We start from the raw sequence: 14462 nt of genomic DNA on the forward strand, positions 1-14462 counted from the left end.
CTTTTAAGTCTCCAGTCTCTGTGCTATAACGCAGTTAGTAGGTGTTCTTATTACCGGTTACCATAGTAACAGTGTATATCAGTGTGTTGAGCAACTAGCATTCAAAATATTGAATGAAACATAAAAATAAAACACCAGCGTTTATATATAAATTATTTAATAAATGAATACATAAACGATCGCACATTATTATTTTTCATTTACATCCCTACATTTATCTGAGTACTTTTGCCAGTAAAAATACCTCCGGATTTAGAGTATCTGCAGTACACAGATCTCTTCCCCGAACAACATCTACGACTGATAGTCGCTAGCTCTAAATTTCCGGGTTGACCGAAGAGTTTGATTTTAAATGTAAAAAAAAAAAAAGGGAAGGAAACTTGTGAAAGAAGCTGTTCAGTGACATCATATCACTGAGGTGACGGATGTGAAACAAACAAGTGTTCATGAGAAATAAGCTGTTCCAGAATGTGAAGGTCAGTGGAAGCAGGGATTTTTCTACCAGGCCTGACCTTCTTGAGATTAGCATGTCAGAAAAAATGCCTTCAGTAAAGTAAAGACAACATTGTACAGATTCCTCAAGCACTTAAATGAACTGAAACAGTTGAGGCTCATTTCCTAAATAAACAAAAAATAACAACTAATAAATAATAATAATAATAATTATTATAATAATAATAATAAATGGGGGGCACGGTGGCTTAGTGGTTAACACGTTCGCCTCACACCTCCAGGGTCGGGGTTCGATTCCCGCCTCCACCTTGTGTGTGTGGAGTTTGCATGTTCTCCCCGTGCCTCGGGGGTTTCCTCCGGGTACTCCGGTTTCCTCCCCCGGTCCAAAGACATGCATGGTAGGTTGATTGGCATCTCTGGAAAATTGTCCCTAGTGTGTGATTGCGTGAGTGAATGAGAGTGTGTGTGTGCCCTGCGATGGGTTGGCACTCCGTCCAGGGTGTATCCTGCCTTGATGCCCGATGACGCCTGAGATAGGCACAGGCTCCCCGTGACCCGAGGTAGTTCGGATAAGCGGTAGAAGATGAATGAATGAATGAATAATAATAAATCATCACGTCCTCTATGTGATCTATTCAGGAATAAATGAACGATGTAATTAAGGAGGAAAGGAAAATTTGAATCGCATACAAATAATGAACTTTTGGTTTTAGTGAGGTTGGTGCTGTGTTTGTGTTTTTCCTGTGAGACGTTTGAGGTCGCGTGCTGCACTGTGCTGCACCGTGACGTCACACAGGGAAACTGTTACTGTAATATTATTAAACAGGGAAAAGCTCAATACTGAATCTCATATCAAAGAGACAACATTCAGATTCCACTGTTAGTTCCTATTCACCATTTTCCAGCTACATTTAACCCTTTTTATCAGTACACTGGTGTTCGGTTTCACTGGAATGGAAATGGAAACAGACTTACGGGACATTTTTAATCAGTAGAAAGAAATGAATTATTTTAATGCCTTGAGTCTGATCTAATATGAATCAGGAGTCTGTCGGTTTTTTTTCCCTCTGTTAATAATCTCAAAGAATTATAGCGGATGAAGATAAACACCTTCATAGTTTAGATGTTTAGGACCAAGCAATCGAGGCTCAGAGAGCAGAGATGGGTTTGATATCACCGTTTACTTTGAATACAGAAACATTTGTTTGGAAAAAAAAAAAAAAAGAAAGAATTTTTCTAGAATTATTGCCCCCTACTATTGTAGGTAAAAACAAGTACTTATGAAACACTACAAATTCTCGGAGCTCTGAGTGTCTACTTTCGTCTGAGCTTCATATTAATCACCACTGTGGAGCGAGACTTGTGACAATGGTGAACATAGACACAACAAAACAGGAGCAAACTACGTTTTTAAGGAGTTAAGGAATGCATGTAATGTATGAAAAGGTTTAAAAACGTAAAATCATTCCTTTTGATTCCTGTCACACTAATGAGATATCATGGGTGGCATTGGTGCAAACCCTGAACTTAAAGTCCCTGAATGCAATTTATCTAAACAACAGCAGACTTCATGCGGCTAGCTAGCGATTTATGAGACGGTGAATGTTTGTGTTACGGTTTGGAGATGAGAGAGCTGGATGGACTAAAGGATTAAATCACCGTCACATCGCTCTCTTTAAGTAGCCATAAGGCGAGAGCTACTGTAAATCCCACTGCATCACTAGCATTATGGATAATATAAGAAACGCTTAACCGCAGTAAAAAGAAGTTTAAACTGACGTCCATCTTCGCCGGCATCGAAGATCACGTGTAAATTGTTACGATAAGTTGTGTAGCTTTTGTTTATAAATGAAAAAAAAGAAGAAAAAGTTAAGACTTCACGCAGGACACATCTGCCAGCATGGCACATTTCCATTCCAGGTAAAGTGCAGTAATAGATGAGCTGAGACAAATCCTCCCTGAAGCAGAAGAAGAACCCCAGAGGCTCCTCAGGTGTTTCACATTATCTCTTTTGAAGGAGCATTAACCCTATTTCTCAGCTGTCAAACTAAACTACCCTGCTTTTAACACATCCTCCTAAGCGGCGCTGTAATTCGCTGCAGGTCTCTCTGAAGTGCGAACATATTTACAGCCCTCCAGCAGACGCTCCATGCCACGGAGTTATCTCACAAGCATGTCATGCACATCTGAAGCCTACTACATCCAGTTTGCAACAATTTCCAGTCTATTTACTGCGCAGGAAGTAATAATAATCATTGTAACTGGAATACTCTTGTTGAAAAAAGCCTGAAAGAAGCAGTAACTCTTTCCTGCTTATTCAACGACAAAAGAAATGCGAAAATGTGTATATGTAACACACACCCTGACAATGCAGCACTTGTAGTACAAGGTGTGTAACGTGAGAACGTGTTTTTGAGCTGCTCTGAGTGAATATGTCCTCCCTCTCTCTCTCTCTCTCTCTCTCTCTCTCTCGAGCGTAAAGGGGTCCATGTGATGTGATGTGATGACCACAGAATGACTTCTATAAACATTTGGCCCAGGTGTAAATATCTATTATTATAATTATTTTATAATAATAATAATAATAATAATAATAATAATAATAATTATTATTATTATTATTATTATTATTATTATTATTAAGCATAAGATGACAAGAAATAGATTAGCTTCCTAATCAAAATCAAACGTTTGTGTTTTTGTGTAAATTCAATAATAAAAGCTTTCAGTTACAGGTTTTAACACTATGCCCTGTGTAAGAGGGGGTGAATACTTATGCAAGGCACTGTATATGATATGATGTATCAGATGTGAAGGAGCAAAGACTCCTATAGAAGCATAACCCTTATATAGAAGCATAACCATTCATATTATTTTTTAGTTTGTAAAGTGTGTACACTATGTAGACAAAGGTTTGTGCGCCCCGATCATCACACCCCTGATCATCACACCCCTGATCATCACACCCCTCATCATCACACCCCTCATCATCACACCCCTCATCATCACACCACTCATCATCACACCACTCATCATCACACCACTCATCATCACACCACTCATCATCACACCCCTGATCATCACACCCCTGATCATCACACCCCTCATCATCACACCCCTCATCATCACACCCCTCATCATCACACCCCTGATCATCACACCCCTGATCATCACACCCCTGATCATCACACCACTCATCATCACACCACTCATCATCACACCACTCATCATCACACCACTCATCATCACACCACTCATCATCACACCACTCATCATCACACCACTCATCATCACACCACTCATCATCACACCACTCATCATCACACCACTCATCATCACACCACTCATCATCACACCCCTGATCATCACACCCCTCATCATCACACCCCTCATCATCACACCGCTCATCATCACACCCCTGATCATCACACCCCTGATCATCACACCCCTGATCATCACACCGCTCATCATCACACCGCTCATCATCACACCGCTCATCATCACACCCCTGATCATCACACCCCTGATCATCACACCCCTGATCATCACACCCCTCATCATCACACCCCTCATCATCACACCACTCATCATCACACCACTCATCATCACACCACTCATCATCACACCCCTGATCATCACACCCCTGATCATCACACCCCTCCATCACACCACTCATCATCACACCACTCATCATCACACCCCTGATCATCACACCACTCATCACACCACTCATCATCACACCACTCATCATCACACCCCTGATCATCACACCCCTGATCATCACACCACTCATCATCACACCACTCATCATCACACCACTCATCATCACACCCCTCATCATCACACCACTCATCATCACACCACTCATCATCACACCACTCATCATCACACCCCTGATCATCACACCACTCATCATCACACCACTCATCATCACACCCCTGATCATCACACCACTCATCATCACACCACTCATCATCACACCACTCATCATCACACCACTCATCATCACACCCCTGATCATCACACCCCTGATCATCACACCCCTGATCATCACACCACTCATCATCACACCACTCATCATCACACCACTCATCATCACACCACTCATCATCACACCCCTGATCATCACACCACTCATCATCACACCACTCATCATCACACCACTCATCATCACACCACTCATCATCACACCACTCATCATCACACCACTCATCATCACACCACTCATCATCACACCACTCATCATCACACCACTCATCATCACACCACTCATCATCACACCACTCATCATCACACCACTCATCATCACACCACTCATCATCACACCACTCATCATCACACCACTCATCATCACACTCCTGATCATCACACTCCTGATCATCACACCACTGATCATCACACCACTCATCATCACACCCCTGATCATCACACCCCTTATCATCACACCACTCATCATCACACCACTCATCATCACACCACTCATCATCACACCCCTGATCATCACACTCCTGATCATCACATTCCTGATCATCACACCCCTGATCATCACACCACTCATCATCACACCACTCATCACACCACTGATCATCACACCACTGATCATCACATCCCATTCCAGAATTATTCCCCTTTACTTTTAAAATAATCCCCACGCTTCTCTTCTGAGAAGGTTTTCCTCTAGATGTTGGAGCGTGTTGGTGTGGATTTGTGTTCATTCACCTACCAGAGCATTAGAGAGATCAGACACTGAGTGAGGGGGTCTTTCTAATCTTATTTACATTCATGGCATTTGGCAGACGCCTTTATCCAGACTGACTTACAATTAAGGGTTAAGGGCCTTGCTCAGGGGCCCAGCAGTGGTAACTTGGTGGACCTGGGGTTCAGTCAGTGTTCCAGTTCATCCCAAAGGTGTTCGTTTCAGTGAGGTTGAGTCAGAGACACTCGAGTTCTTCCCCTCCAACCTTAACACACCGTGTCTTCATGGAGATCTGTGCTTTGTGCACAGGAACATTGTCATGATAGAAGAGGTTTGTCTCTCAATTCCAGTGAAGGAAAATTGTACATTTACAGCATACAAAGACATTATCTATGAGTGTACTCTTTAAACTTTGTTGCAACAGATTAGGAAAGGCTACCTCTTTGTTCTATTCTATCAGCTTATTTTATAGGTGCTTCAGCGCTATTCATGATCGGATAAAGTTTATAAGGCCAAAGAAATCCACTTAGCGTGCATGTGATCACGAGAAGCCGATTTCTCTTGAAAGCCTGTGCACCAGACAGGAAAGTAAATGAGATAAATGTAAGTTACTCTCGATAAGGGCTTCTTCCAAATGGCGTAAATGTCTTGAATTTCATCATATAAAATCTAACAATCACAAGAAGACTTTAAATAACATTTAAACTTCAACCAAATCCAAGATTTATTCTGTCATGAAATGACAAATGACTTTAAAGTTCTTTGCTCCATTGTAAGTTATATACTGAAATATTCCGGAACCTTGGAGTCCACCATTTGCACCAAAGTCTCCACTACTGTTGGATTTCTCATTGATATGATATGAAATTGAACATTGCTGGAAATTGGTGAATGTGTGTTTGTTTTTTATGAGCTAACGGTTAAAATTTGACGGCTATCGCTTATGAGATCGTTTTCGATTTTTTTTTATCTCTTCCGTTATATCTGCGCTTCTTCTCACTGAACGTAAACTTTACAAGTTTTCAGAGAAATAGAAAAAAAATTAAAACTTGCAACATGAAATGATCACACGAATCACAAAACACATCACGCCAATCACATTTCAATCCACTCCTGGGATCTGAGTTAACCTGTGAAGTGGAGGTTTCCATTAAGAGATATGATAACAGATGAATGGTGTTTGTCTCCTCTTGCTGTCTGTGAGGGGAACTGCACACTTTACACACTTTCATTTTGTTAAGTGTGTAACTATTACTACTTCTGCAGCTTCCTACTGTTATTACTGCTGCTACTTCTACTGTCACTATTACTGCTGCTGCTACTACTTTTATTTGTGCTCTTGGTTGCACAATTCCACTCAAACACAAACTGTTGTATATTATTCACATCTACATTATTTACTGTTCTGTGTCACCCAAGTGAAGATGAGGTTCCCTTCTGAATCTGGATCCTCTCAAGTTTTCTTCCTCAGATCATCATTTTTACTTGCCACCGTTGTTTGCTTGTTAGTGATAAATGTTAGAGATTTATAGTCATTTTAAACTTTAGCATTTTTTTCTGTTTCCATACTTGTATAGCTGTTGAGACAATGTGAATTGTGAAAAGTACTTTACAAATCATTTTAAACTGAATTGAAATTACTGCTGCTACTGTTACTAATGTTATAATATTGTTATTGCTACTATTACTGCTATTACTACTACTACTACTTATATTACAGCTATTACTACTGCTACTGTTATTACTGTTACTACTACTGTTATTACTGCTATTACTACTGCTACTGTTATTACAGCTATTACTACTGCTACTGTTATTACTGTTATATTGTTACTTCTACTATTGCTACTGCTATTACTACTGCTACAGTTGTTACTGTTACTACTACTGTTATTACTGCTATTACTACTGCTACTGTTATTACAGCTATTACTACTGCTACTGCTATTACTCTTATAATATTGTTACTGCTACTATTACTTCTACTACTGCTGTTACTGCTATTACTACTGCTACTGTTATTACTACTGTTATTACTACTGCTATTACTACTGCAATTACTACTGCTACTGTTATTACAGCTATTACTACTGCTACTGTTATTACAGCTATTACTACTGCTACTGTTATTACAGCTATTACTACTGCTACTGTTATTACAGCTATTACTACTGCTACTGTTATTACAGCTATTACTACTGCTACTGTTATTACAGCTATTACTACTGCTACTGTTATTACTGTTATATTGTTACTTCTACTATTGCTACTGCAATTACTACTGCTACTGTTACTACTACTGTTATTACAGCTATTACTACTGCTACTGTTATTACTGTTATAATATTGTTACTGCTACTATTACTTCTACTACTGCTGTTACTGCTATTACTACTGCTACTGTTATTACTACTGTTTTTACTACTGCTACTGTTATTACAGCTATTACTACTGCTACAGCTGTTATAATATTGTTACTGCTACTACTATTGTTACTTTTACTACTGTTATTATTGCTACTATTGTTACTGTTACTACTACTGTTATTACTGCTACTATTACTGCTACGGTTACTATTGTTACTACTTCTGTTATTACTACTGCTACTGTTAGTTACTTTTGCTTTTACTATTGTAACTGTTACTACAGCTGCTACTGTTATTACTACTGTTACTAATTCTTCTGCTGCAATTATTACTACTACTGTCGCTACTGCTACTACTATATCTACTACTGTTACTGCTACATTTATAAACATTTATGGCATTTGCCAGAGCAACTTATATTTATCTTAACTAAACAACCTTCTGATCCATAGTCGTGTGTTTCATCCACTGATTTTTATTATGAACCACATATTAATATTATTATTATTATTATTATTATTATTAATGACTTGGCATCTGAAACTGTAACTAGGTTTTTTTTTTAATCTCTAATCCACAAGCAGCTGGGCTCACAACTCAACCATCCCTTGAGTTTCATGGATCAATGTGCACAGACCAGTCTAGACCGTGAACGATCGAAACCCAACCCGATGCTACTTTTATACAGTAACCACACAGAGACAGAACAACGTAGGTTGAAGAAAAGATCTGTGTTTTGGCTAGGTATCCCTACTGTGACAGGAGCTCTGCATGAACAGCATATCTCTCCAGCTTAAGCCATACCTCTGAGATATACACTGCAGGTACAGAGCCTTTCCTAAAGCTCCTTCACAAACCGGACCAGGGAATCATTTATGAATAATTCATCCAGAATCACTGAAGTCCATTAAGTCGAGTGATGCCTGGAAGCTCTGTGCATCCTGAGGGAAATGATCTGTCCTGAGTGAGGTGGAAAACAGTGTTTTTACGTTTTTGTTTTCCTTTTTTCTATTTTTGTTGCTTTGTTTTTTCCCCTAGTGTTTTCCTGTGTCTTTTGGTTTAGTTATTTTATCAATAAAACCCCCTTCTGTTCTATCCCTGTATGGGGTCTGGATTTTATTCACACATAGGCACCAGCACCAGACAGAATCTTCGCATCATCAAAATAAATAATAAAACAACAAACAAAAAGTCTAATCGTTGGTGTGGTGAAGATCTGTGGTTTATTTAACATGTATGGAAGGAGTCTCAAGTGTAACAGACAGGATGCTTTGCGATGCTGGTGAGGAAACGTGCATATAGCTGCTATAATGCGAGACACGACATAACATTTATTAATAAATGAAACGTGATGTAAATTGTTGTGGTGAGTGTGGAATAACACACTGTTGTACGATGAAATCGGACAACGTGGAATTCTTTTGTGTGATCTGTCGTGTGTTATGCTTAATTTATTAAGGTTGTAGCTCCAAGCCTGGAAAAAGAGGACACAAATAAATAATAAATAAAGCTAACACAGATTATAGCTCTACAGATTAATAATATTCAATCGGATTCCATTTTGTCTTTCATTTCAGATTTAATCAATTCCGTTTTATTTGTATTGCGCATTTAACAATTAACATGATCACAAAGCAGCTTTATGAGAGAAAATTACAAGGTTTAGAATTTAAATTGATCCCTAATGAGCGAGCCAGAGGTGACGTGGTGAGGAAAAACTGCCCGAGACGATATGAAGAAGAAACCTGGAGAGGAACCAGATTCACAAAGGGAACCTTAACTTCATCCTCATCTGGGTGACACCGTTGAATTGGATTAGAAATCATTTCCTTTCTATAACTGTACATTATATAGTCATGTGCAATTGTGTAACCAGGAGCTAATAATTAAAATGTCATTTCTAATTGATTATAGTTTTAATTAATTCCTTAATGTAAAAGCCATAAAAACCTTTCTCAATCAATCCAATGCATCTCCAGGCCGTCCATGTGGTCTCTCCTCAGCATCAGTGAGCACCTCCAAGTGACGAGGCTCCAAGCAGAAGTCTCCTGAATCATTTTAGCAGATTGCACGACTTTGCACGACTTAAAGCTGACAACGGGTAAAAAGACGACTGAAGGACTTGTGTGAAAAATATAAATTTTAATGAAAACGTTTTTATTTTTCAAACACTGCTTTGCATAAGTTCCTACTTTTCAGTTCACAAAGGTGAGGTTTAAGTATTGGATTCTTTACTCCTGCTCTGACGGCTGTATACGTTAAAGTTCATGGCTTTTTTTCCTTGTAAATAAATATATTCTTCTTGACAGGATCAGAAAAGTTAGCAACATCCACTAGGGTGAGCAGCTAGTCAGTTAAAGCTGGAGCCAAAGTTTGACTTAGAAAAAAATATTTTTTGTTAATTAAAAAAAAAACAAACCCTGATCACATAACAGTCTTAAGTTATAATAACAGTAATAACAAGAACAATAACAACAACAATCATCAACATCATCATCTTCATGATCTCACTTAATCTCTCAAAAGTCTTGCATCAGATGTTCAGAACATCCTTCAACGGTTCGGTACTGATACCTGCATGGTAGTGCTTCAGTGTCTCTTCAGGGTCATTTAGATGAAATGCATTCACAGTTTATATAATGTGCAGGTTCTGTGATTACTAATAAACATACATATAAACAAGGTAGATACATTAGAAAGGTTTTTTTTTGCTACCAGAAAAACCTGTATTTATACACACATATAAGGTTTGTGGACATCTATCCATCACACCTGTATGTGCTTTTTAACATCCTATTGCAGGTTTATTACCCCTTTTGCTCTTATATTACCCTCTAATATTCTAGGAAGGCTTTTAGATTTTGGAGTGTCGCTGTTGGGGTTTGTGATCATTCAACCACAAAGGCGTTAATGAGGTTAAACACTGGGGTTGAAGTCGAGGCTCTGTGCAGGACACACACAAGTTCTTCCATTTCAACCTTGGTAAGCCACGTCCTCATAGAGCTCACTTTGTGCAGAGAAACACTGTCATGATGGAACATGTTTGTGCCTCATAGGAAAAAGAAGAAAGACTGTAATGTTCCACCACATGAAGACATTCTATGCAATTGTGTGCTTCCAAATTTCTGGCAGCAGTTTGAAGAGGAACCACATATGGATGCGCTGGTGGGGTGTCCACAAACCTTTGGCCATATAGACTACATATGATAACAGTTTAACAGTATATATATATATATATATATATATATATATATATATATATATATATATATATATATATATATATATATATACATATACACACACACACACACACACACACACACACACATACAAATACATATAATATATATATATATATATATATATATCTATAAAATACATAAATAAAAATCTGTTTGTTTTTGCATTCCTCTGCGTCTATCCTGAGCGCGAAAGAAACAGCTTGAGGAAAAATACATCCCTGTTTTTTACCTGGTAAACTCGACTACGAAAGAATCGGTAGCAGTTGACGTGACACTGTCGGAAAGATGCGGAATAAAAGAAAAAGGATTTACGTGAGAGTTTAACGTGTTCGAGAGAGTAATGCTTCCGTTCACACGTACAGCGAGCCGCAGCGAGAAAGTGAGTAGAGATCGTTCATTTTTAAAGAAAGCTGCCAACGTCTGGTGACTTGGTGCAGTGGGAGTGAAGACAGTCGAGCGCACGGGATCTTTTCACACATCTCCTTCACCTCGTATGATATGATGCTTATATACACTGCTGGGTTTTATACACAAACCCCGAATCTCACTCATGTTTCATTTCAGCATCAAGAAACCTGATGCTATTTACTCCACCCAGTGATAAATATTATTACTATGGCAACCAGTAACTGTAGAGTAGAGTTGCCTGCTGGAGACTTCACAGTACTGCGACTGGAGACTTGCGGTGATAAAGTCACTGTTTGTATGAACGTAGCTCAATCGTATTTAACACTATAAAACAATTGTGTGTTTAGACCTTTGACTCTTTCTGTGTAAAATGGCTGTAGACGAGCGAGGAAACACGTGTTGCTTGAAGATGTCAAGGCCTCTTAGATCTTGTTCCATCTAAGAAATTAAGAGGGAGCTAAATGTCTGGGATACACGATCAATACTCCTGCTGTAATTCCTTCGACAGCCGTTTCTGTTCCATCAGACGAACTTGCTCCTAAGTGCTCATTACATGACCTGCGGTTCACTTCCTCCTCCGTCCAGCGGCACCGAAACACCCGCGGTGCCACGTCCTGTCTTCGTTTAGTCTCTCTGTGAAAAAAATCAAGTGACGGAGCGGGCCGGCGTCTCCGCTTTACCGCAGCAGAGAAAAACAGTGAGTTTTCCTGCCATCGTTCCATTCAGGTCAGTGCTCTTTCACCGTCAGCTACCTGGACGAACGCAGGATACGTTTGTGCTCATTACAATATCATGAACAGTGTAAGTGAAGAGCTAAAAACTTTACTACGCACCAGACAATCGCTTCTAGAATCGAAAACTTTTTATACTGATTATTCAAAAGGTCATTTTCTCTAACATCAACAGGATTCACAGGATTACACCGATGCTCTCGGTCCTTGTTTCTATAGTAACAAGACATTTACATACTGTATTCTATAAGATGACATGTTGGACCTATTGGAGTATCCACAATGGTGCACGGTGTTTATATTTTCATGCTCGGGGTTGATGGGTTAATTCAGAGCCTCAGAGTAAATGGTGTATGAACAGAGGATTAGGAGGAGGAAGGTCTCACCTCTCCTGCAGGGGCAGCGCTGCTTTACTGCTGAGGAACGAGAGCTGTTGTTCCAGGCTACACACACGGAACGCCAGATAACACGAGGACAGGATGAGGAGGATAATTCTGTAGCACAACAGAGCAGCAACATCAAGAACAAGAACAATAAAGATTCAAAAAGAGTTAGACAAGATTCAAAAAGAGTTAGACAAGAAGACGGTCAGAGCTTTGAACACATTTCTGTCATTTAGCAGACGCATTTATCCAGAGTGACTTACATGTTTATTTCAATTTATACAGCTAAGCAACACAGAGTTAAGGGCCCTGCTCAGGGGCCCAACAGTGGCAGCTTGGTGGACCTGGGATTCAAACCCATGAACACCTTAACCACTGAGCTTCCATGTCCTACAACTTGACCAACAATGTGATTAGTAATGACGTAATCTCCTTTAAGCTGAGTTTGTCTGGACTTTCATTCCTTCCCTTCGTTCTTTCTTTCCTTCATTTTCTTTCTTTTCCTTCCTTTTTTCCTTTCCCTTTCTTTTCCTTCCTTTTCTTTTCCTTTTTTTCCTTTCTTTTCTTCCTTATCTTTTCCTTCTTCCTTTTTTCCCTTTTCCTTCCTTCTTTCTTTTCCTTTCCCTTCCTTATTTCTTTCCTTTCTTTTCATTTCCTACCGTCCTTCCTTCCTACACTGCCTTCATACCCTGCCTCATTTTCCTTTCCTTCCTTCTTTTCCTTTTTTTCTTTCTTTTCCTTTTCCTTCTTTTCTTCCTTCTCTTTTCCTTCTTCTTCCATTTTTTCCAATTTTCCTTCTTTCTTTTTTCTTTGCCTTCCTTCCTTCTTTTTTCTTTGCCTTCCTTCCTTCTTTCCCTTCCTTTTCTTTTCCTTTCCCTTGCTTATTTCTTTTTCTTTCCTTTTCTTTTCATTTCCTACCGTCCTTCCTTCCTACACTGCCTTCGTACCCTGCCTCATTTTCCATTCCTTTCTTTCTTTCCTTTCCTTTCCTTCCTCCCTGCCTTCCTTTCCTTTTTTTCCCCTTCTTTCTTTCCTTTCCATTGACTTGATGATAATCAGTTCCGACTGTTACTGAGGAAAATCTTCAACCATTTAAAACTCTTTTCTTTATCACAATTAACGACTGGTTTAAATGAAAGCCTCCTAATAAGCCATAATGTATGATCTGAGGTTTGGGAAGCGTTTTCTATGTGTTCAGACGGATGATGAAGAGAACGATCGTCCTGAGCTGACAGACGGACGCAGACATAACGAGCCAAACTCACAGCAGGATGAAGAACTTCAGCAGCTGGTACTCCATCTGGCCCAGTTCTGGTACAGGCTCTGTGAGGAGGATCTTCTCAGACTCTAGAGCTCTTTCTAAACACACACATACACACACACACACACACACAGCATGCAACACAAATAATGTGTCATTTAGGGGATTACTGTTATCACAAACCTGGGGAGATTATATATACAGTGCTCAGCATAAATCTGTACACCCTGACAGATTTCTCAGTAAAACCTCCATCTTGCTTTAAAATGAACACTTGCTAAATTAATTTGTTTTAAATGAGATTCGTCCGGACCGAAGGCAAAACTGGAACGATTTTAACTAAATAATTTAAGATGATGGTGCAAAAATGAGTAAACAATAGGAGAAAGGAATTCACCAACAGATGAGTCTGATCAGTTAACACACAAAAAAAATAAACATTAACGCAAAAAAACCCCAAAAAAAACAAAAAACAAAAAAATAAAAACAGACTTTTTGCTAACATCATGCCACTTTTTGCTTTTGCACAAAAAGTTTGTGTTTTTTATTCCACATAAACAAAGAGATTCCACACAAACTTTACAATTTGTTAATTTCTAAATTTTCATATAAATACATACAGTATGAAAACATACACACACTCGTTCTCAGTGTCTGGGTCCAGAGAATCTAATGAAAAAAATTCGGTGAAGTCTGAAGGCAAAAACATTAACAGAAACCCCCATTCACTTTCGGAGGTCAAAAAAAAAAAAAAAAAGCATTTGCAGCTGATTTGCAGTCTGTGGTTTCCACTCTGCTGTAACCACGACATGTTTAGAATAATCAATTAAATAAATAAATAAATAAATAAATAAATAAAGCAGGTTATTTATAGCTCACAAAATAAATAAAGACTAAAGTAAAAAAAAAAAAAGCTGAT

At 38.9% G+C, this 14462-nt stretch overlaps 1 protein-coding gene across 7 annotated transcripts in view; it reads right to left on the minus strand.

Annotated features, from left to right (window-relative positions):
• Nucleotides 1–10894: 10894 nt before the first annotated feature.
• The window catches only part of gramd2aa (GRAM domain containing 2Aa), a 28028-nt gene continuing 24460 nt past the window's right edge, over nt 10895–14462 (minus strand). For 4 of the 7 annotated variants that reach the window (XM_060886715.1, XM_060886697.1, XM_060886706.1 and 1 more), the window contains 3 exons: nt 13548–13641; nt 12286–12393; nt 10895–11920 (listed from right to left, as the gene is read on the minus strand). In XM_060886715.1, coding sequence (XP_060742698.1) covers nt 11917–11920; nt 12286–12393; nt 13548–13641 — 206 coding nt within the window. In that variant the 3' untranslated portion in view covers nt 10895–11916. The other 3 variants (XM_060886731.1, XM_060886740.1, XM_060886689.1) reach the window with 2 other exon arrangements.

Source organism: Tachysurus vachellii, chromosome 1, assembly GCF_030014155.1.
Source record: "Tachysurus vachellii isolate PV-2020 chromosome 1, HZAU_Pvac_v1, whole genome shotgun sequence".
Taxonomy (NCBI): Eukaryota; Metazoa; Chordata; class Actinopteri; order Siluriformes; family Bagridae; genus Tachysurus; species Tachysurus vachellii.